At 52.8% G+C, this 22,211-nt stretch overlaps 1 protein-coding gene across 4 annotated transcripts in view; it reads right to left on the minus strand.

The window, feature by feature from the left end:
* Nucleotides 1–6,239: 6,239 nt before the first annotated feature.
* Nucleotides 6,240–22,211, minus strand: part of SHROOM3 (shroom family member 3) — a 341,326-nt gene continuing 325,354 nt past the window's right edge. For 3 of the 4 annotated variants that reach the window (XM_056111150.1, XM_056111149.1, XM_056111151.1), the window contains 5 exons: nt 20,746–21,450; nt 19,165–19,662; nt 15,180–15,333; nt 8,116–8,388; nt 6,240–7,184 (listed from right to left, as the gene is read on the minus strand). In XM_056111150.1, coding sequence (XP_055967125.1) covers nt 6,867–7,184; nt 8,116–8,388; nt 15,180–15,333; nt 19,165–19,662; nt 20,746–21,450 — 1,948 coding nt within the window. In that variant the 3' untranslated portion in view covers nt 6,240–6,866. The remainder of the gene's footprint in view (nt 7,185–8,115; nt 8,389–15,179; nt 15,334–19,164; nt 19,663–20,745; nt 21,451–22,211) is intronic. The other variant, XM_056111152.1, reaches the window with a different exon arrangement.

A 22,211-nucleotide genomic window follows, 5' to 3' on the forward strand; every position in this document is an offset into this window, starting at 1 on the left:
CATCGCCCTATTTTGTAATGTAATAGCAATACTGATGTTTCAGTAAGAAGTGAAGCTGCTTTTTCACATAAAAAGTGACTTCTGCTAGGAAGAAATCAGAATAAATGAGTAGATTCTTCCTGGGGAACTTTGCTCATGTCTGATTTTGATTTTATGGTTGTGTAATTGGATGCTTGCTCCCTTCCCTTTCAAAGGAAGTGAATATTTTTGTTATTTAGACTGTCAAATCCAAGCTAAAGGAAGAAAGGTCAGTTGTGGTTTCAGGTCTGGGCAAATATCACCGCAGAACAAGGGATTACTGGCATGGTGTGGCAAGCTGTTTCTTCGGAACATCATGAATATGAGTCTGAATAACCTTGACTAAATGCTTCACTTGTTTAACCTTAAAACAGATAATAAAAGAAACCGGGGGGGGGGGAGCTTTATGGGTGAAAAATATGAGAAAACACGATTTGGTTCCTGTCTGAATGAGTGCCCCTAAATGACTGAGGTTTTGTTTAGTAAAGTAAAGGCCCTCCCGTTGATCATCGATTTGCTCGAGCGGGCCCAGTAACGTCTCCTTCGTGAGACTTGTTGCTACTGTGTCTGGCATATCCAATACGTCACGGGGAGCTTGCCAGGCTCTGCCGTGCGGGCGAGATACTCTCGGTAGCTTGCTGGGCTCTGAGGTTTTGTTTAGAAGTGAGAGTTAATCAATCACCACTGATTGACCGATCACTCATGACTGATCTCCACAGGCTCGGATGAGCCTCATCCAGGATTGAATCTGCTGAAAAACTCACATATGCGGGACTTGTGACCAAAATCTCCAGGCTTGCGCGGAGTTGGGAATGAATGACCTCCCCCCATCTACCTGTGCTTCCAGTAGCCTGTCAGTCATATTTATTAACAGCCTTGGGCGCCATATAGGCTCATTAACTGGCCATGATCCAGGGACTCACAAATAAATCTCTTGGAAGAGAAAGAGAGCAACACACCTCAGAGATGTCTTCTTACCCCAAAGTCACCATCCAGTTAAAAAAAAAAGTTAAATTAACCTCAGGTGAATCACCGTATTTATAATTTTAGAATTCCTGGAGCGATATCTCATACTCTATGCCACTGAAGTACCAAGACAAGAGTTTAATGGCTCCAGTGTGGAATACACAATCTTCACACACTTTTCCTTAAGGGAACTTCTTTGGATCATTTTTTGAAGATTATTCATTACAAGCGATACAAAATAAATTAGTTAGGTCCTGCTTTGGGTGTCAGGGTGGGGGAGACATTTGAAATATGGTGGTGGGAAGGTGTAAGGGTGGTGGGACTGGTGTTGGAATATTAAATGTAAAACATTATTATGATCAACTTTATAAAATTTAAAAAAGAAGTGAGAGTTAAAGCAACTATTCACATGTCTCTTTCTGATCTTAAGACTGGCTTTCAAAGTATGAAGCTTTAGGCACTCGCCTTAAATGTGGATGTGGTTGAGACCTTGGTTCAAATCCTGCCAACTGTGGTCACCTGATCAGATTCAAATCCTGGCAACTGTGGTCCCCTAAATTTTTAGTGGGGGAGTTGGCAGTGTTCAGGGGTTACTCCTGGCTCTGTACTGAGGAATCACTCGATATAGGATTCTGGGGATCAAACCCCAGTTGCCCACGTGCAAGGCAAGCGCCCACCCTTTTCTACTACTGCTTCAGCTCCCAAGTAGCCCCCTAAATCTAGGGGCCCTTATTATTTGACCCTGTGCTCTCTTCCAAAGAATAAAGGTGGTAATGTATACTTGTCCCCAGTGGTCTTTCTATGTGGAAAGGCCCCTTTCTTCCTATTGTCCTGAGCACCGTAGCTTTGCTGGAGATGAAGGCGTGGGTTGTTTCTGGATGAAGTTTCTCCTTTTGCTTTCCAGTAACAAAGTGAATAAAATCCATGAGTGAATATAATTTTTTGTTCTCAAAGGGGAAAAAAATCATTTCAACAACAACAGAATAAGGTCCAGAAAATCATGGAAAATTAAAGAGACATAAATTTGGACTATGGGTTTTAAAAAGCCAACGTTTTCCTAGGTACTGAGGGGATAAAAAGTCCCAATAGTTTGGAAAAAGATGCTGGAGTAGGTATAAGCTTAAAGGCAGAGTTTCTATCAGAAGCAACTTGATCTATCATTAAATTGTGACGTGACTTTAAACTAATACAAAGCCTGGAGAACAGGGAAGTGGGGCTGTCCCAGGTCTATTCTGTGCCCCCCAGGGACTCTGTTAAGCCCTTGTGCCTCAACAGTCCCTGATCCTTCCAAGTTTCACCCAAACTTGTTAACCTTCAAGTTTTGGAAACCAGCCATGCATACCAAAACCTAAAATGTTTGGGGAAAGGAGTGTTTGGTTTCGATAATGCCTCCTGGAGAAACTCAGACACTTTCATCATGAGGCCTCCTGCATTCTTTGGGGCTAAGCAGTCACCACAAGAAACCAAAGGCAGAGTTTCACTAATAAAAATTTTAAAAAAAGAAAGAAAAAAAAGAAACCAAACAACAGGAGAAAAGGCTGAGTCAAGCGGTACGTAGCAGCGTGCCCGGGAACTGGAGGGTCTCAGCTCTGGTGCAGGACATTCTCCTTTAGGGTTTTCTTGCATATCCGTATTTGGGTTATTGGAAGGCCGGGTTCTCATGGGGCCTAGTTATTTCCAACACGACCCCAGGAACAAATATCCCTGATGCTATCAAATGTGTCCTGTGTTCAGGCGGGACGTTGGCAGAGACGATTTGGGGAAGGGAAAAAGAGTGAATTTTACTGCAGATTTTCTTTAGTAATAGTGAGAGACTACACACTAAAATGGAAAAGAGAACAAAGAGATTTGTTTTCTAAAGGCACTGACAAGGAAACACTGAAAGGAAATTAGCTGGAGGCTAGTACAGGGGTTAAGGCCTTGCATGTGGTCCACCCAGCTTGATCCTGGGTACACCACAAATTTCCTGGGTACCCTGGGTGAGGACAAACTTCTCTACCGAATCCCCACAACGATTAGATTCGTGGTTGGTATCTTCTCTTTCTAGTATCAAAGCTGATACAATATCACCTACTCCTAAGCGTTGGGTTTCAAACTCACACTTGCCACCTCCTTTGTTTTACAGAACAGTGTAACAGCGGTTCACTGCAACAAGGATGAGGTCCTAGGAGTCTCCTAGATTTTTGGGTGCTTGTGACTACTTGCTACTTAGTGCAGGATTGGGGTGGGCCCCTTACTTTCACATGGACACACTAGAGGTCATTGGGGAAAAAATGAATATGTAAAATGCTCCCTCATCACATACTTAGGAAGATTAGTTAAGGGGTGCTGGGAACCACATCCCCACTGCTGAGTAGTCACTGGAAAAAAGCTGGCGTCCCCCTGCGTAGTCAGTGAGACAATGGTTAACCCCTGCTGCACCTGGTCTCAGGCTCCTCTGGACCTAAGGCTGACTGAGGCCCAGATGCCCTGAGCTTCTCCTTCCCGACCACTGGGCCATGTGGCTGTTGGATGTGATTGCTGGTTTGACAGATTCTCTTGGAGACGGGACCGTGGGATGTGAGAGGAGCCTGAGAGAACATTCCTGGAACACCTGGGGACTGTCTTCCTGTACCATATCAACGGGACCAGGCAGTGCGAACCTCCAAGAACAAAGCTTTTGGCTGATTGCTGGCAAAAAGCTTCTGGGTAGGTCTATAGGTTCTAAGCAATCTAAATCCATCTGTGAGGACTGGAGCGACAGTTGAGCATGCAGGGAACTTGTCTTGCATGCAGCCTACCTGGGTTTGATCCCCAGCACACCTATGGTGTTCCGAGCCACACCAAGAGTGATCCCTGAGCACTGCCCAGCGTGGCCCCAAGACAAAAGCAACTTATATGAATTGGAGAGCAAAAATTTCATGAGCTAAAATGTGCTAAGGGGGAAAAGGGGCATTTGTTCCTTTCCCATAAACCATTTCAGGTTCCAAAGGCAATAATGTCTCCCTCCTACCCAAGTGGGGAAGAAAAATATTCTGGTGGCAAACAACAGAGATTCCCGAATCTTTTCCTTGGCAGACTCCCCCGCTCTGAATCGCATGGTTCTGCCTTCTGGAACTGCATAAGCCAAAAACTAAGGAAGTCATCCCTGATGGCTCTCTCCAGCCTTCCCTTCCACCTCTATTATCACCAGGGTCTCTCAAACAACTCTGGAAATATATATAAATATATACACATATATATATAATAATTTTTTTTCCCTTGGAAGTGGGGGAGCCACACCTGGCAGTGGTCAAGGCTTACTCCTGGCTCTGCATTCAGGAATTAGTCCCAGCGGTGCTTGAGGGACCATACAGGGTGTCAGGGATCAAACCTCGGTCGGTACTGTCTCTCAGGCCCCTCTGAAATCACTCTCCTCATTCTCTGGGATGGGCTGCTACGGGACCATTAGGCCCTAACCAGTAGAAATGGTCCATGGTCTCATGGACCACAGACTGTGAAACAAATAAACAACAACAAAAATGAAGCACAACCTGGGCTGGGGGGTGGGGTACCAGTTGGACAGTTTAAGCTGTTGCTTCTCTCGCGGCTAACAACCAGAATTAGGCCTGGCCATTGGCCCTCAGCCTCCTTTTGTGTGTGTGTGTGTGTGTGTGTGTGTGTGTGTGTGTGTGTATCACACCTGGCGATGCACAGCGGTTACTCCTGGCTTTGCGCTCAGGAATTACCCCTGGCAGTGCTCAGGGTACCATATGGGATGCTGGGAATCGAACCTGGGTCGGCCGTGTGCAAGGCAAACGCCCTACCCGCTGTGCTATTGCTTCAGCCCTAGCCTCCTTTTCTTTTTACAGACTTTTGAGCTGGGCTCTTGAGTGCCGAGCCTTGAGATGAGCCTCCTTAAGCACAGAAATGCAAAAACCAATCTGCAGATGTTGAGAGAAGTGGAGAGAGCTCGTCTGGAGGTTCTAGCAGGGGGTGCACCTACTCTAGCCCCTCGACTGAAGAATAGATGGTCTATCTCTACTCAGGGAAGGCCGTCCTCTTGGAGGGCACAGCTTGGAGAGGGATGCACAAAGATTAGTGAGGGAGGAAGGGGGAGGAAGGGACACCCACCTAGCCAGCTGGACATCAATGGGGTGACAGATGTCACAGCCAGATCGCCCTTACATCCTGTTGAGAGAATTCTGAGTAAATCAGAATTGAGAGCCTGGGAGATAGTACAGGGATCAGGGCTGGGGCACATGAGTTTAATTCCTGCCATTGCATGACCTAAATGGTGTCATGTTGTTAGGGCCTTACCTTGGATTGTCCAGCCTGGTGATAAGGGACTTAACATCAGACTGTAATCTGGTACGTCTGGGGGCCCCTGCTCCTTCAAGAAAGGCCAGGAGGCCGGAGAGAGAGTACAGTGGGCAGTGCACTTGCCTGACAAGTGGCCTAACCAGGTTTGATCCCCTGAGCCCTGCCTGGAGTAAACCCTGAGCAGTGATGGGTGTGGTCCCCCACCCTGCTCACTTCCCCCCCAGAAAAAAGGTGTGGTTGACAGACTGTCATTTGAAGAAGCCTGTTTAGAAATTGGGGATGGAGAGCTAGTACAGCAGCGAGTGTTTGCTTTGCATGTGGCTGACCCAGGTTCAATCTCCGGCACCTGCTGTGGTCCCTTGAGCACTACCAGGAGTGATTCCTGAGTGCAGAGCAAGAAGTAACCCCTGAGCATCATCAGGTGTGCCCCCCCCCAAAACAAAACAAAACAAAACAAAGTAGAAGTCCTGAAAGAAATCACTAAAATAGTCTGCTAATAGGTGGGCAGGAAAAACGCAATCGCAGCGAGGGTGCAAGCCCTGCATGAAGCTGATACTGGTTCAGCCCCTGTGGCATCGCTGGGTATAGCCCAGGAGCCCCTCACACCGCCAAGGTGACCTGTAGCTTCAGCCCCTCGCAGTGCGCGCCCCTGGGCCTCCTGAACGCAGCCCGGAAGTCGCCCACTCCTAGCCTGCTGACATATCTCACGGGACAGGCTGTACCTAGCCCGCTCCTGAATTTAGTTCTCAAGTGCCTCAACATCCTTGTTTGGGTGAAAGCACCACGGTGACAAGGCCGCCAAGTACCAGGAGAGAGAACCCGGCTGCACACAGCTGCCGGCACCTGCCAGGTGCCTGGACCAGGCTCAGGCCGGCAGCAGGGCCAACTGGATCCCCGGTGTTTGTACGCCCACGCACGGAGGGGCTCCTCGAATTGGGAAAGACGACACAGGCAAAGCCAAGAGGACAAGGAAACAGGAGTGTCCACACTCGGTGGGGCTGTCTTTGGAATTCTTCATTCATTAGGTTTGCACAAAATACGAAGTTCAAACGGAACCATCGATGTCCACCACAAAACAGAATCAAGGAAGTGGGTTAGCACACAAACGAAATGAGCCTTTTTTTTCCATTTTTAAAATATAAATAACAATGTCCACGGTTACATAATCTTCGTCGGCGTGGGCTTCTTTCAGGCTTTGGCGCTGCCCGCCCCCCCTCACGGTGGAGCACTGGGCCCCTTGGGGAGGCTGAGGCGCGGCACTCAAGCACCCAGTCCGGGACCTCCACCGCTCAGACACCCCCCCAGCCCGTTCCCCACAGCTTCATCCATTTTTCTCCCTACTACCAAGTAATGCGAGAAATGGGTAAATTCCCAGCAGCAATTCAAGCTCTTGAAAGATCAACTGTGAGGGAAGAGAAGGTAAAAAAAAACCAAAAAAAACAAAACCAGAAAACAAAACAGGCTTTCTCCTGCACGGGATATTTTTTTCCTTTTATCCAGAACCCCCCCGCAGTAGCCCGTGAGTTGCAGCTGCAGTGGTCTGCAGTGAGGCCTCTGTCGCTCAGTGTTGAGGGGTGCTTGGGCCGGGACCTGCACAGAGGTTAAAGCGGGGTGCCAGAAACGCTCCCCTCTAAGGGCGCGGGGCCGCCCGCCCTGGGCGTGAAGTCCGAGGGCAGGCTCTCCAGCAGGCACTTGACCTGCTCCTGGCCCAGTTTGATCTTGTCGTCCAGCTTCCGCTGCTCGATGAGGAGCGTGGACTTCATCTTCACGAAGTGCTGGTAGTCCCGGAGCTGCTCCTGCGACAGGTAGCCGGCCAGGATGGCCCACACCAGCCGCTCCCTGCGGTCCAGATTCTCCTTGAGCTCCCGCGCGTCCTCGTGCTGCCCCGCCAGCACCCTCCTCTTCTCGCGGAGAGAGTTCTGCCGGGAAAACGGGGGAGACACCAGTTAGAGAGGGGAGCCGACTCCTTGCCCTCACGTATGCGTGCACGTCCAAGCCGCGGACACATGCCAGGCAGGGACGCGGACGGCGAGCAAAACATCAGTGTAAAGACCCTCACGCCCTGCCCTGATCCCTGGCCGCGCAGGGCGTCTCATGAACCCCAGATGTGCGGTCTCTGTTAGGCCCTGCCGTCACACTCTGCATTTGCACAGGCGGCCGACATCATGGCTGGTTAATTCTGGCACGAGGATCAGTGGGCAGAAAAAAAAAAATGCGTATGAAAGAACTGCGGCAGCTCAAAGCCCAGTGCTTGAGGGTCAACCCTGCATGCATCCCTCAATCTGTACAGTTTTAGATTTCTGGGGCCTCACCTGGTAGTGCTCATGGCACACCCCTGGCTCTGTGCTCAGGAATCTCCCTCCCTCTCTTCTTTTTGGACAACAACCAGTGATGCTCAGGGGTTATTCTTGGCTCTGAGCTTAGGGATCACTCCTGGTGGGCTCAGGGGGCCATATGGGATGCTGGGAACTGAACCCGGGTTGGTCCCATGCAAGACAAGCCCCCTACCTGCTATACTACCTCTCTGGCCCTTTTTCCCCCCTTTGTTTTTTATGTGGGGGGAAGGATGGGGTGTTGGGCCACACTCAGCCATGCTCGGGGCTCCCTCCTGGATGTGCACTCGGGAATTACTCCTGGCGGAACCTTACGGGATGCTGGGGGTCAAACCTAGGGCATCACGCAAGGCCAGCACCCGTGCCTCCACTTTCCTAAGTAACCCCTCTGCCTGGGACATGGCGTGTCATCTTCCCCGGTCCCCTGTCCACAGGAGAGTTTTCTCGAGAGGAAGAGCAGACCTGCCGGCGGTGCTCCGTGTCCGTGGGCCGAAGGGGAGCTACGCCGGCCACTTACCCTTTCCTCGTTACTGGCATCATCCCCGAGGCTGCTGAGGACGTTCTCGACGCGGGCCAGGCGGCCCGAGAGGGACAGCAGCAGGTTGACCACCTTGTCCAAGTCCCCGATGAACATCTTGTACTTGTCGAACTCGTTGGGCTTGCAGCGTTGGCTGATGAGCGCCTCCACCTCCTCCCCCAGGGCGTTGTTGAGCTGGATGTCCGTCAACAGGCTGCGCTTGGCCTCCTGCAGGGACTCCAGCTTGTGGGTGAGGCTTCCAATGAGCTCCGCCTGCGGGACAGCGAGGACACAGCCAGGATGAGCCGGCTTCAGGGACGGACAACTGGGCACGGGCCCTCCCAGCTGTACGGGCCGGACGGTAGCGCTCCTTGTGTGCGTGCGGGGCCGCCCGTCCTCACAGGCCAACCCTGCACCCCTCACTCAGGATGGTTCCCACTGGTGTCACGCTGGGTAAAGCTCTGACTTCCCAAACGGTCTGCTAACTACGCACACTGAAACGTACATAAGGGTCCGAGTGATAGTATAGCGGGGAGGGCGTCTGCCTTGCACGTGGCTGACCCGGGTTCAATCCTGGGCATCTTATATGGTCCCCGGAGCACCGCCAGGAGTAATTCCTGAGTGCAGAGCCAGGAGGAAGCCCTGAGTATCACCAGGTGTGCCCCAAAAAGCCAAAAAAAAAAAAGAGACATGCTCTCATTTGATCCTCACACAAAGGGGAACAACACGCTAGCTCAACAGGGTAATTCCTTCCTTCCTTCCTTCCTTCCTTCCTGCCTGCCTGCCTTCCTTCCTTCCTTCCATGATTTATTTATTTTGCTTTTTGGGTCACAGCCCGTGACGCTCAGGGGTCACTCCTGGCTCTGCACTCAGGAATTACTTCTGGTGGTGCTCGGGAGACCATACGAGATGCTGGAGATCAAACCCGGGTCAGCCGCTTGTAAGGCCAATGCCCTCCCCACACTCCTATCGCTCGGGCCCTGGTAAATGTTTCTTGTTCTGGAACAGAGAAGCCACGAGTCAGAGGAAGGCAGGGACCCACCAGACGCTGCCAGAAACTCCACCTGCATGATCCCTTCGTGCTCCCCACAGCCCAGTGACAGGTATCATTTCCTCCGTGTAGAGCAGGCAGGAAAACTAAGACTCGGGCCTGGGGGGAGTCTGAGATTCACACCTCGCTTGGTGGGGGCTGCCTGACCGCAGCTCAGCCCGACGTGAGTGGCTGCTCTCCTGTGCGCAGCATGAATGCCCGCAACATCGGTCCCGGCATGGCTTGGCCGCTCCATCTTGCAAATGTTGAGGCTGCATGTTTGAGGGAACCCAGGGCTGCCCACTGGCGCCCAGCACAGTCCCAGCAGCTTTGCCTCCGGGGAGCCCTGCCACCCCAACAGAGCGTGCCCTCCTCCGGCACGCAGTCCACCCTGTGCAGCCTGGTAGCCAACGTGCGCTGGCATGGACCACATCACAGGAATAGGACACCCCATGACTCCCAGCAAACAGCCCGCCCCAAGCAAGCAAACAGGGCATTTGTGTCACAAAGATGAGAAAGGAATGACAGCATCAACATTTCTTTGAAGACATGACAGCTGAAGACTTACTGAATTTGGTTAAAAGCACAAATTTGGGGAGCTGGAGAGATAGCACAGTGGGTAGGGCGTTTGCCTTGGACGCGGCCGACCCGGGTTCGGTTCCCAGCGTCCCATATGGTCCCCTGAGCACCGCCAGGAGTAACTCCTGAGTGCAGAGCCAGGAGTAACCCCTGTGCACTGCCAGGTGTGACCCAAAAAGCAAAAATAAATAAATAAATAAAAAGTAAAAAATAAAAGCACAAATTTATGGAATCGAAAAGCGTGTCAAATCCCAAACAGGAAAACCAGAGAAGATCAGGCCCACTGCTTGTACACTCAAACTGCTGGAAATCCAAGATGAAACGATGTGAAGGCAGCCCGAGAAGAGCAGCCCACTGGAAGCAGGAGGAAGATGTATTTAAAGGGTATACATTACTCATCAGAAGCCGCAGAAGCAAGCGAGCGGAACGGAACACTGCGTTCCGAAAGGGAAAGAACAGTCAGCCCGGAATTCCAGATCCACTGAAAATATCCTGCAGGGATGAAGGCAGAATAAAGTCGTCCTCGTCCTCGTACTCGGATGCAGAGAAGTTAAAGAAAAGAAAGATCAGAGGGAAGCCTGGAACTTCAGGAATGCGGGAAGACCAGCGGCCTCGAGCAAGCAGGCGGCCAGCAAAGCCCCAGGGGAAAGGCAGTTCTGAGGAACAACAGATTCTTGTGAAATATTCCAAGCCAAAACCTTTGGTCTCTACAAGAGAGAATCAGGAGAGCTGCTTAATCAGATTTTGCCGAATAGTTATGTCAGGAATGAAAATTAAGAATTGCTTTTTGGGGGAGGCACATCCTGGTGGTGCTCAGGGGTTACTCCAGGCTCCACACTCAGGAATCACTCCAGTCAGTGCTCAGGAAACCATGTGGGATGCTGGGATCAAAGCGGGGTCAGTCACGCGCCAGGCAAATGCCCGGATCCGCTATACTGTACTCTGGCCCCCAAATTAGAACTACTTTGTGTCAGAAATTCAAAGATTTAAAAATGTTTCATATTTTCAGTTATACCTCACAGATGCTTCGAATAGTATGTACTAGGATGTCCAAATATATATAGTAATACAGTTAGGTTATTAGTAACTTTATTTTACTTATTTGTGGACCACACCCAACTATGCTCAGGTCCTTGTACTGTCAAGCACCCTACCTGTTTGTACTACCAATCACTCTGTCTGTTACACTAACTTTCTTGTCTCCTCACTAGTAATTTCGTTGGTAATTTTAAATATTCGGTAAGAAGTTATTACTTTGCTGAAACTGGTAGGCGGTCACACTATGCCTAGGGACAATATTGGGGAAATAAATATTGACCAAGATATCCTTTAGAAAGCGTATTCTTAGAGGGGACCAGAGTGATAGTACAGCTAGTAGGGTGCTTGCTTTGCACGCGGCTACTCCAGACTCAATCCCCGGCATCCCATTTGGTCCCCCAACCCTGGTTCAATCCCCAATATCCCATATGGTCCCTGAACCTGACAGGAGCGATCCTTGAGCGCAGTGCCACCAGGAGTAACCCCTGAGCACTGTCAGGTGTGATCCAAAAAATTAAAATTAAAAACAGTTTATCATTAGAAGGGCTGGAGATACAGTACAGTAGACAGGGTGCTTGCCCCGAACCTGGCCAACCTAGGTTCAATCCCCACCGCACCCGATATGTTCCCCAATCCCTGAAGGCAGAGCCAGGAGTAAAGCCCTGAGCACTGCCACGTGGGATCCCAAAACCAAAAGAAGAAATTAGTTAAAATTTTAAAAACCTGCAGTGACACCGGGGAGGTGGTTCAGTGACAGAGCACGTCTCCCATATGTGAGATCCTGGGTTTGACCCACCCCACAAAAACCAAAGCCAACTTGTAGTGTATCAGAAAAGTGAAATCTGCATTTTCAACTTTCTGCATATTTACAGGATGTCATTTCAGGCTCAGCTGTTTTGTGTTTCTTCCAAATCAAATGCAAGTGGCAGCAATGAAAATGTCATTACACATTAATAAACTTGAGGCTCATTAATATCAAACAAAGGCGTCCAAGGATTCTTGCCGGCCACACAGGAAAACCTCAATGCCTCAGCATTTCACACAAAGCCTCCTGGGACCTCATGACCTTCTGTTCCCTGCGAGTCCTTTCAGCCACGTCTCCCAGCATTCCTGGCCTCCCTTTGTTCTCTTCTAAATTTGGAAAAGTCTGATTTCATCAGGAGACCTTGTTGTTCTCCATTCCAACATAACCAACTACTTGAAGAACTTTCCTCCACACACTTGCTGTGTTGTGTGCTCTCCCCGCTAGTCCTAAGTAGTCTTCTCTCCTCCCATCCGACTTCTCCCGACACACGGTTACTTCCTGGCCCATGTCGCAATGCAAGTGCCAGAGCAGGTTTGTGGAAATCAAGGTGATACCGCATGACGTCAAAACAAGACAAACACACCTCGGAACACGGCAGCCCGCACCCAGGACTGAAGGACTCAATACAAGTGACTTCATGTTATTTCCTGTGGAGGATTAAGCCTCTTCTTCTCGTTCTAATAATACTTTTGCCACATAAGCCTCAGAATGTGAGGGTGAAAACAAAGTAACAAAGTGATGAGATAAGCAGTTAAAAAATAAAGAAGCCGGGGTGTGGGGTGTGGGGAGGATAATGACTCATTTGCCAACACCCCCCACCCCCACTGTAAAGCAAGGCGTTATTCCTTAGATGCGAAAAACAAACAAACAAAAAAAAGCTGGGGTTGGAGCAATAGCACAGTGGGTAGGGCATCTGCCTTGCACGCGGCCAACCCAGATTCGATTCCCAGCATCCCATATGGTCCCCCGAGCACTGCCAGGAGTAATTCCCAAGTGCGGTAGCCAGGAGTAACCCCTGAGCATTGCCGGGTGTGACCCAAAAAGAAAAAAAAGAAAAAGCAGCCTTCGAAACGTTCAATTAAAGATTTCCTGGCAACTGCATGCTCGGTTGTTTTGGTTTTTGGACATACTTGGCAGTGCTCAGGGCTTACTCCTGGCTCTGCACTCAGAAATCATTCCTGCGAGGCTCGGGGGACCGTATGGGGTGCCAGAGACTGAACCTGCACAGCTGCTCACAAGGCAAGCGCCCTTCCTGCTGTACTTGCGCTCTGGCCTCTCGTACTTGTAACTGTGTCTGTCGAAGTCCCTCTCTGGCGTAAATGGAGCTGGGGGAAGCGAAGTGGTTTGACTCCCATCAGAGGGCGCAGTGAACGGGGCACTGCAGTGAGAGGCAGGAAGGTGTTATTAGCATGGATTCTCTGAAGTGGGTGTTTCAATGAGGAAACCTGGGGCTGGCTGCGTGTGTGGCACCTCGCTCATACAAGCTGCAGGGTGGAGGGAAAGGAGTCCACTAAAGGTGGTGCTCTAGAAACCCTTAACCCTCCCTGGCCCATGACTTCCTTTTCCCAGGGCAGTCTCCTTCTCGCACATAAGCAAGACGGCTTAGCTTGCACACTGAGAATAAACTAAACAGAATGGAGTAAGGAAGTTCCTCCTGGCGGGGAGGGGTGGAGTCCTTGAGTCATCGGCAGAAGGAAGAAGGCACTCTGGTGGAGGGTGTGAGGTTGGAACAATGCCCGCATGCAAGGATGCTGGGCAGGACTGTAAATCACGGGGCCCCACAAGAAAAGTGGGGAAGGAAATAATAGGGGGGAGAGAGAGAGAGAGAGAGAGAGAGAGAGAGAGAGAGAGAGAGAAAGAGAGAGAGAGAGCACAGCAGGTAGAGAGCTCGTATGGCACAGAGCTGACCCATATGCTTCTTTGAGCCCACCAGGAGTGATCTCTGGGCATGGAGAAGGAATAAGCATAGAGCACCTCCAGGCACGGCCTCAAATGCACGAAAAAGAAAGGTTCTCTGGAATTGGCACATGAACCGTTTATCTTCCCGGCAAACTTTAACAGAGCCTCTTTGGGGGGGGGAGGGGAGGTGCAGCATGCAGGCCTCATCTGTGCGAGGCGCACAGTCTCTGGGGTAGCAGAGAAAGTGAGGTGGGAGAGGTCTTTTTCTGCAGTAGAGCAGAACTTAGACCTCGAAGACGTGTAGAAAGACAGCAGCAACCCTGCGACCATTTTTTTTAATTTTTTTTTAATTTTTTTTTTTTTGCGACCATTTTTTAAATATTCAGAAAAAAAAATCTGTAGGCATATCAAACACGAAAGACTAGATTCTGATACTGCACTTCCACACTATTCCCTGGGAGAATTCCAATCCCACCAAGGGAGCCAGGGAAGGTAAGGGTCAGCAGCTTTCCCTCCCCCCGGAAAGCCTTGACAACGACTCTTCTTAATGTTTGGAAAGATTTTCCACTTTAGGGTAGCACTGTAGCACTGTCCTCCTGTTGTTCATCAATTTTGCTCAAGCAGGCCCAGTAAGGGTCTCTGTTGTGAGACTTGTTGAAAATGAGGCCCTCCCGTTGATCATCGATTTGCTCGAGCGGGCACAGTAACGTCTCCATTGGAGACTTTGTTGTTACTGTGTCTGGCATATCGAATACTCTTGGTAGCTTGCCGGGCTCTCCGAGAGGGGCGGAGGAATCGAACTCGGGTCGGCCATGTTGGCTGCGTGCAAGGCAAACGCCCTACCCGCTGTGCTAAACTGAATGAGCACAGTGGATCACGGTCACGGTCACAGTCATGGTCCTCCCGTTATTCATCAATTTGCTCGAGTGGGCCCAGTAACGTCTCCATCATGAGACTTCTTGTCACTGTGTTTTTTGGCATATCGAATACGTCACGGGGAGCTTGCCAGGCTCTGCCGTGCGGGCGAGATACTCTCGGTAGCTTGCCGGGCTCTCCGAGAGGGGCGGAGGACAGGACAATGGCTCTGGGCAAGGTACTGAACCCCCGAGGACCAGAAGAAGGACATGGTGGGGCTGGAGCAATAGTGCGGGGTGAGGGGGGTGGGGGGCTTCGATCCCCGGCACCACATCCAGCCCTTCCTTGAGCACAGAACCAGAAGTAAACCCCAGCACCGCTGAGTGTGGCTTGGCCAGGCCGGCCGTGCACACGGCAAATGCCCTACCGCTGTGCTATCATCGCTCCAGCCCGAGCACAGTGGATAAGAACTGAATATTGAAAGGAGATAAAGGGACATACATGATAAGCTTTCAGTATCTGTATACAAACCACACTGAGAGAGAGGGGAGAGAGAGAGAGAGAGAGAGAGACAGAGAGACAGAGAGACAGAGAGACAGAGACAGAGAGAGACAGAAAGAGAGAGGCAGAGAGAGGGCTGTGAGGAAACTGTTCCCAGCGCCAAGCAAGTCTGGCGCGCACTGACGGTTCCCCTGGTGTTGCGGCAGCGCTGAGTTTCCACCCAACACATGTTCTGCCACTGGACTGAGTCCACTAGTGAACAATTGGTCCCTGCCCTCCGGCCATGCGGGGCCCATCAGACCTGCCAGGACCGTGACGGTCCAGGGGGCCATGCCCGGACGCCAGCTCTCCCGTTACCTTCTTCTCGTTGACATCGGCCTGCTCATCCTCATCGTCGTCCGCCTCCTCGGGCATGTCTCTGATCATGCTGAGCAGCTCGGCCTTCTGCGCCGACACGCTGTAGTACGTGGGGCAGTCCAGCCGCACGCCCCCTGCTTCCTTATCTTCGCTCCTGGGGCGCGGAGAGAGGGAGGGACAGGGCTGAGACGCTGGCCCTGCACACGGCCAGCCGCGACAGGACTCCCAGAGAGTTAAGAGCAGATAAGGCGACACCCTGGATCCACCCCCCGGCCCCACGCCTGGGGTCCCCTGAGCACTGCCAGGAGGGATCCCCGAATGGAGAGCCACGAGTGAGCCCTGAGCATGGCCAGGGTGGCCTAAAAAGCAAAACCAAGAAAGAGAACGGGAAACAGAGTCACGCACAGCACAGCCCAGAGGCGCCACTCCACCCATGTCTGTCCACTGGGTGAGAAAAAAATCGATCCGAAGTCCTTTCAGAAGGCTGAGCACTGATTGCTCTGGAAGTCAGGCAAAATGCTGTGAAAAACACCAAAGCAGGGGCTGGAGCAATAGCACAGCGCGTAGGGCGTCTGCCTTGTATGCGGCTGACCTGGGTTCGATTCCCAGCATCTCATATGGTCCCCTGAGCACTGCCAGGTTTAATTATTGAGTTCAGAGTCAGGAGTGACCCCTGTGCATTGCCGGGTTTGACCCCAAAAGCAAAAGTAAATAAATATTTAAAAAAAACATGGAAGCAATCTCAGGGGTGAGCTGCGACAGGACAATGGCTCTGGGCAAGGTACCGAACCTCCGGGAACCAGAAGAAGGACATGGTGGGGTTGGAGCAATAGTGCGGGATGGGGGGGGGGCTTCAATCCCCGGCACCACATCCAGCCCTTCCCTGAGCACAGAACCAGAAGTAAACCCCAGTACCGCTGAGTGTGGCCCAAAACTCAACACCCCCCCAATACACACTCTCCCCGACCCCCAATTCAACAACTAAAGAATGATGAGACCCTAGTCCAGGGGAGGCAAACCAAACTGATTCCCCCTCAAAGGAAGCTAGTGGGTCCTCGCAGACCCCAGGCGCGGGGCTAATGACTTCCTCTACCTCCTCCAGGATTCCCATGATCTCTCTGATACCGCCTGTAATTGTCAGTGCCGAGGCGCTTATCAATTTTCCCTCTTGTGTAAGCCTGACACCCCACATAAGCCTGGGAAATCTGGAGCCAGCTAATGACAATCATCAAACGGAAGATGCCGCGTTACTCATGCATTACCCAGCAGGAGGTTTCAAGGCTGGGGAACTGGGAACTTGAGCAATGTGGTGGAGAGACCTCTCTGTCTGTCAGGCCTTCACCTCAGAGATCAGTCAGTCTCTCCCCAGGGCAAATGACCTTGTGGGAGGAACTTAGTGTCTTAGAGGTGAGGCAGTGTTTCAACTTTTAATACCTAGTATTAGGCCAACATTTTATTTATTTTAAATGTTTAACTGAATTACCATGAATTACCAAGTTATGAAGCTATTCATGATTGAGTTTCAAGGCATACAATGCACCAACTTTTTCATTGCTGTCCACTCCAGTGGCAATAGGTTGGTTTTTTTTTCTTTCTTTTTTGGGTCACACCCGGCAACACACAGGGGTTACTCCTGGCTCTGCACTCAAGAGTTACTCCTGGCGGTGCTCAGGGGACCATATGGGATGCTGGGAATCGAACCCGGGTCGGCCGCGTGCAAGGCAAACGCCCTACCCGCTGTGCTATCTCTCCAGCCCTTCGGCCATCATTTTAAAGAGGAATAAAGAACCTTAAAAATCATTTTCACTACCTTCATGCTTGGTTGGACTATCCCCCCCCCAGCAATACAGCTGCACCCGAGTTAACTGGAACAAAACTGGGGAGAAAATGCTCTACTTAGTATTTCCTCCCGCCAAAGCTTCACTGCAGTAGCTCCTGAGCGCACCAGGCTTACGCGCATTTTCACCAGCAGGTGGCGCTTGCTTCCCCCTTTTAAAGTTTCAGGGCCACCGAGAGCTACAAGAACTAGTTGACTGAGAGAACTGTAGGTTCTCAATGATAATGCAGGAAAAGCACCTGGTTTTCCTCGGATGGCATCTGTAAATTACCTTGCCTTTCCTACAACAACGGAGGGGGGGGCGGGTAAGGAAAAATGACCGATCACGGTCACCCCTGGTGACTGCCACAGAGACTCATCTTAGGGAGGCTGGGAGATGTCTAGCGGGCAGGGTGCTTGCCTTGCATGTGCCTAATGGAGTTCAGTCCGCAGCACCCCATAGAGTCCCCCAGCACTGCAGGAGAGACTCCTGAGGGCAGAGCCAGGAGTAAGCCCTGAGCATTGCTGGCTGTGGTCCCCCCAAGGTACCCAGGAGACTGCCCTGCACCCTGCAGACACTCAGTGATGTTTGTGCAACAGTGACCCTAGCCACTCCCTTCAGTGTAACCCACCTGTCTGCCACCTCTGGGAAGGGGGCGGGCGAGGAGCCTTGAGTGAGGGGAGCAGACTGTCGCCCTGCGAATCCCATCCCTTTACTTGCCTTCTGCCTTACTCCTCCCCCTCCTCCCCTTCTCCCCCCATTAAAAATCAAAACACAGTATCCCTGTAAGCCATTTACTCAGGATCAGCTGGGAATTCCTAAAATGCGAGCTGCAATTTGGATGAAACATTATGTTTTTTATTTAGTCTAGGAGTCACACCAACTGCTGAGTCTGTCAATCCCCAGCTCCTCTTGAAAAATCACAGAGTGATAAAACCAAGTAGAAAACCACTGTGGTCTCCCCCAGACCAGCCCCTAAAGGGAAGTCAAACACGCACAAAAATGTGGCAGCCCCCGAGGAGAGATTGCAAGAATGACAAACACAGCCACTCTGGAGTCGCTTCATGGAGGGGGGTTGGGGGGAAGTTAGGGCGGGGGGGGGGGGGGGGGGCGGGGGAGGGAAGGGACCTGCTGCAGGATGCGGGGAAGCCTCACGGGCAGAGGCTGAACAAAAGCACCCGGAGCATCTCCCCCCCCACCCCGCAGGTCTGTCAGCACCCTCAACTTTCACAGCAGGGGCTCCTGTTTTTTTTTTTTGCGTTTTTTGGGGGTCACATCCAGCGATGTTCAGGGGTACTCCTGGCTCTACACTTACACTCAGGAGTTACTCCTGATGGTGCTTGGGGGCCCACATGGGATGCCGGGGATAGAACCCAGGTCAGCCGCTTGCAAGGCAAATGCCCTCTCTTCTGTACTATTGCTCCGGCCCGGGGCCCCTGTTCTCTGAGTTCACCTGTCTCAGCGACCAGCACCAACGCCCTCAACCCTGGCAGCGAACACCCGGTGGGGTCGGCCACTGTGGAGCCGCTGACTGTAGATTCCAGGGCAGTGCCAGGCTCGAAGCCCGAAGCCACCACCCCTGTGTTCTGGGACTCTGTGCTTCAGTTTCCTCATCTGAAAAGCGGAGGTAGAATTGTAGCCTGCTCCGATGGGCCATGGGCAGATCACCTGACAGAACATTCGCTTAAATCGTCTTCCTGGAAGTGAGCACACCGCCCCCAGTTTGGGGGAGTAAGCTGAAATATCGGGGGTGGGGAGTAGCCTCGGTGCAAGGAGGGGATGGGAAGGGGCGTGGCTTTCATTTGTTCACTTCAAGACGACGGGTTTCCAGGGTGCGGCTGAGTTTTTCCCTGGAAAGGAGGCCACAGGCCAGTCTGCGAACCTCTGATTCAAAGAAATAGAACGGGTGCTTGACGCCAATGACATGAGCAATAGGCACGTGTGGAAACTGTGATCACATTGCTGTTCTTTTGTGGCTGTTGGAGTGGCATCTGCAGCACCCTATCCTCGGAGCTAAGATCCCCGATGGCGAGAGGCTACACCCCTCTAGGGTGAGGCTTGTGGACGCAGGAACACCTCAGACAAATGAAGATCAAGTCCCGGCCTTCTCCCCAGCCCCAAGGAAAGAGTCTGAGCCTGCCTTTGGGTGCCAGCAGGAAGGAACTTACCGCTTGCCTTCATATCCCGGGCAGCCCGCGGTTCCCTGCACGGTCTTCCTCTTCACTCCGTTTTCTTTCAACAACTGAACGTCTCGGGGGAACAGGCCTTCCATCAGGTCCATGGTGGTCTTCATCCTGGAGTCTGGATCGAGGATGTCTGCCAGAGATCTGTCTTGGTGGACAATCTCCTTGGCCAGGACCTCCGTCCGGATGTCTTCGGAGCTCTTCTGAGGAGCCAGGCTGGCGTTCTCATCTAGGTTCTCAATCCCCGTGGCGGGCTGGGGACTGAGGTTTCGGGTCTGGATGGCGGGCGCTGACCCTGGGCTTGGCTGTGGGCCAGCAGGCCTGTCCCGCGGGGGCGCAGAATCCAGGCCGGAGGCCTCGGGGGCTTCCAAGTCCTCTACCGAAGCCCGAGATCCAGAAGGCAGAGTCTGACCGCCAGCCACATGGGCTGTGCCAGGCACGGGCCTTTCCTTGGCAACTGTCACCTTGGCAAACGTGCTGGAGCTGCCAGGGATATCACAGAAGAGGAGAGTCAGAGGGCGAGGATGAGGGTGGGGTGCAGACTGAGGGGGTGCTCCCCACATCAGGAGCAGAACAGAGTCGCACTCCCACGGTTCTTTATTATTGTCCCCCCAAACTGCAGAGTCCTAAAGGACCTTCAACTGGCTGGTCCCCGGGAAGCTGTGTGACCTTTGTGGGGGTGGATACGGAGGTCCCCAAGGTCTCTGAAGGGACAGGACAGTCCCAAGTGGTAATAACTCTCAGGGTAATGAGAGGAAGTGGCACAAAGGGGCCCCCAGAGAGTTTCTGGTGTTCTAGGAACGCACTTGTCGTGATTGCTGTACTGGGACAATGTCAGGCCTCCAAGGTGAGGCGTTCCCTTAGCGTGACTGATTTGGGGCTGACCTCTACAGACAAGGAGCCACTAGGGAGGGAGAAGCTGACAACAGACTTCTCTGAGCCACACCTGGACAAGAACATCGTTCGCGACTACGTGGGAAACTTTTCCCCTTTGGGGTGGGGCCACAGCCCACCCTGCTCAGGGCTTACTCCTGGCTCAGGAATTACTCCTGGCGGTGCTCAGAGGGACCATATGGGACGCCGGGGATCGAACCCGGGTCTGTTGCCTGCAAGGTAAAGGCCCTCCCCACTGTACCATCTATCCGGCCCCAAGGTGGGAAGCTCATTTAACGTAGGGGTTAGGCACTGGGAGACCCCCTTCCTCCGGGAGGAGGCGGACTCCCCAGTATTGTCACGGTCACGGTCCTCCCGTTGTTCATCGATTTGCTCAAGCGGGCCCAGTAACGTCTCCATCGTGAGACTTGTTGTTACTGTGTTTGGCATAGCTTGCCAGGCTCTGCATGCGGGCGAGATACTCTCCGTAGCTTGCCAGTATTAGTTTGGATATTTTTACGCTCTCTATGCTTATCTCTCACCTAACGTGGAGCTCAGGCAGGTGAGTAGGGATGCTATTTTGGGGGGGCCCTTTAAACACTCTCACGTGCCAGGCACACCTTGGGCCTCCCGAGCTGGCAGGGAAGCCTGGCGGTGAGGGCGCCCGGGCTCCCGGGGGAGGCGGACACTCACCTGCTGCGCGGCCCCTGGTAGTCCTCGCCTTCGGGTGGTGCCTCCAAGAGCAGCTGGGGCGGCGGCGGGGGAAAGTCCTCCAAGCCACCGTCCAGGTCCAGGGCCTCCTGGCTCCCAGCGGGGAGCGGGGGTGGCGGTGGCGGTGGGGGCAGCGTCTCGAAGGTGGGGCTGGAAGTGGCATTGGGGTGCAAGTCCCTGGCAAACACCTCGTCGTCGAAGTCGTCCCGAGGCAGCGGTGAGGCCCGCAGGCCCGACTCGGAGACGCGCAGGGAGACCCGGCCCGGGGCGCTGGCCGGCCCGCCGGGCGTGTCGGGCTCAGAAGTGCTACTCAGCTGCCCACCACCACACGCGGCCAGCCACGGCTCCTCCGGCAGGCTGACCTCGGGGGCCCACTTCACTCGGGAGGGCGGGGGCCGCTGCGGCAGGGACACCCTCCTGCGGGACGCCTGCACCCCCTGCTCGGGGCCGTGGCCGTTGCTCCGGTGGCTGCCGGCAGGGGTGTAGGGGGGAGGTGGCTCGTCGGCGGACGGCGGGCAGGGGAGGGCCCTGGGGTCGGCGCTATGCCCTGGCATTCCCGTGGGCAGTGGCCTGGGGCCCGGCGCTATCCCGGTGTGTCGCGGCTGGTCCAGCAGCCCATCCCCCGAGCCGCCACGACGCCTGAACACCGGCATCTCTTCTTGGCCTCGCTCTGCTCCCCCGAGCGACCTGGGGCGGGACAGACAGAGGGTTAGGACGCTGCACGCGGGATCCTCTTGGGGTGGGGTCAGCACTGAGATGGGGTGGGGGTGGGGCTAAGGACCGCAGGTGCTGTGTCCTGTTTCTCCTTTGGCTGATCTCCCCGAGCCCAGTAGAGGTGACAGAAGCTGTCGCTCACTGTCCCCGCAGCCCACCTGGACCCGGGCAGTCGAGATGGGAACGTCCTTCAGGTCCTCTCAAGAGAGCTCTGGCCGAGATTAGTACAAGGAATTTTGCTCCATGGCTTGGAGGCCAGCCACACATGCTAGGGGAAAAGGGAGCTCAGATAGAGAAGGGAACACCAAATAAAGGGTGTTGGGAGGATCCTCCCAGGATGGGAGAAGCATGCTGAAAGTAGACTATAGACTGAACATGATTGCCACTCAATGCCTCTTTTACAGACCACAGCACACAAAAGGAGAGAGAGAGAACAGAGGGGAATGCCCTGCCACAGAGGCAGGGTGGGATGGGGGGACTGGGGGGGTGGGAGGGATACTGAGATCACTGGTGGTGGAAAATGGGCACTGGTGGAGGGATGGATACTTGATCACTGTATAACTGAAACCCAAGCACAAAAATGTGTAAGTCTACAACTGTACCTCATGGTGTCTCACTGTCTCACTGTCCTCCCATTGTTCATCGATTTGCTCGAGCAGGCCCAGTAACGTCTCCATTGGAGACTTTGTTGTTACTGTGTTTGGCATATCGAATACATCATGGGTAGCTTGCCA

The sequence above is a fragment of the Sorex fumeus genome, unplaced genomic scaffold (genome assembly GCF_029834395.1).
Source record: "Sorex fumeus unplaced genomic scaffold, SorFum_2.1 ptg000013l, whole genome shotgun sequence".
NCBI classification, from domain to species: domain Eukaryota; kingdom Metazoa; phylum Chordata; class Mammalia; order Eulipotyphla; family Soricidae; genus Sorex; species Sorex fumeus.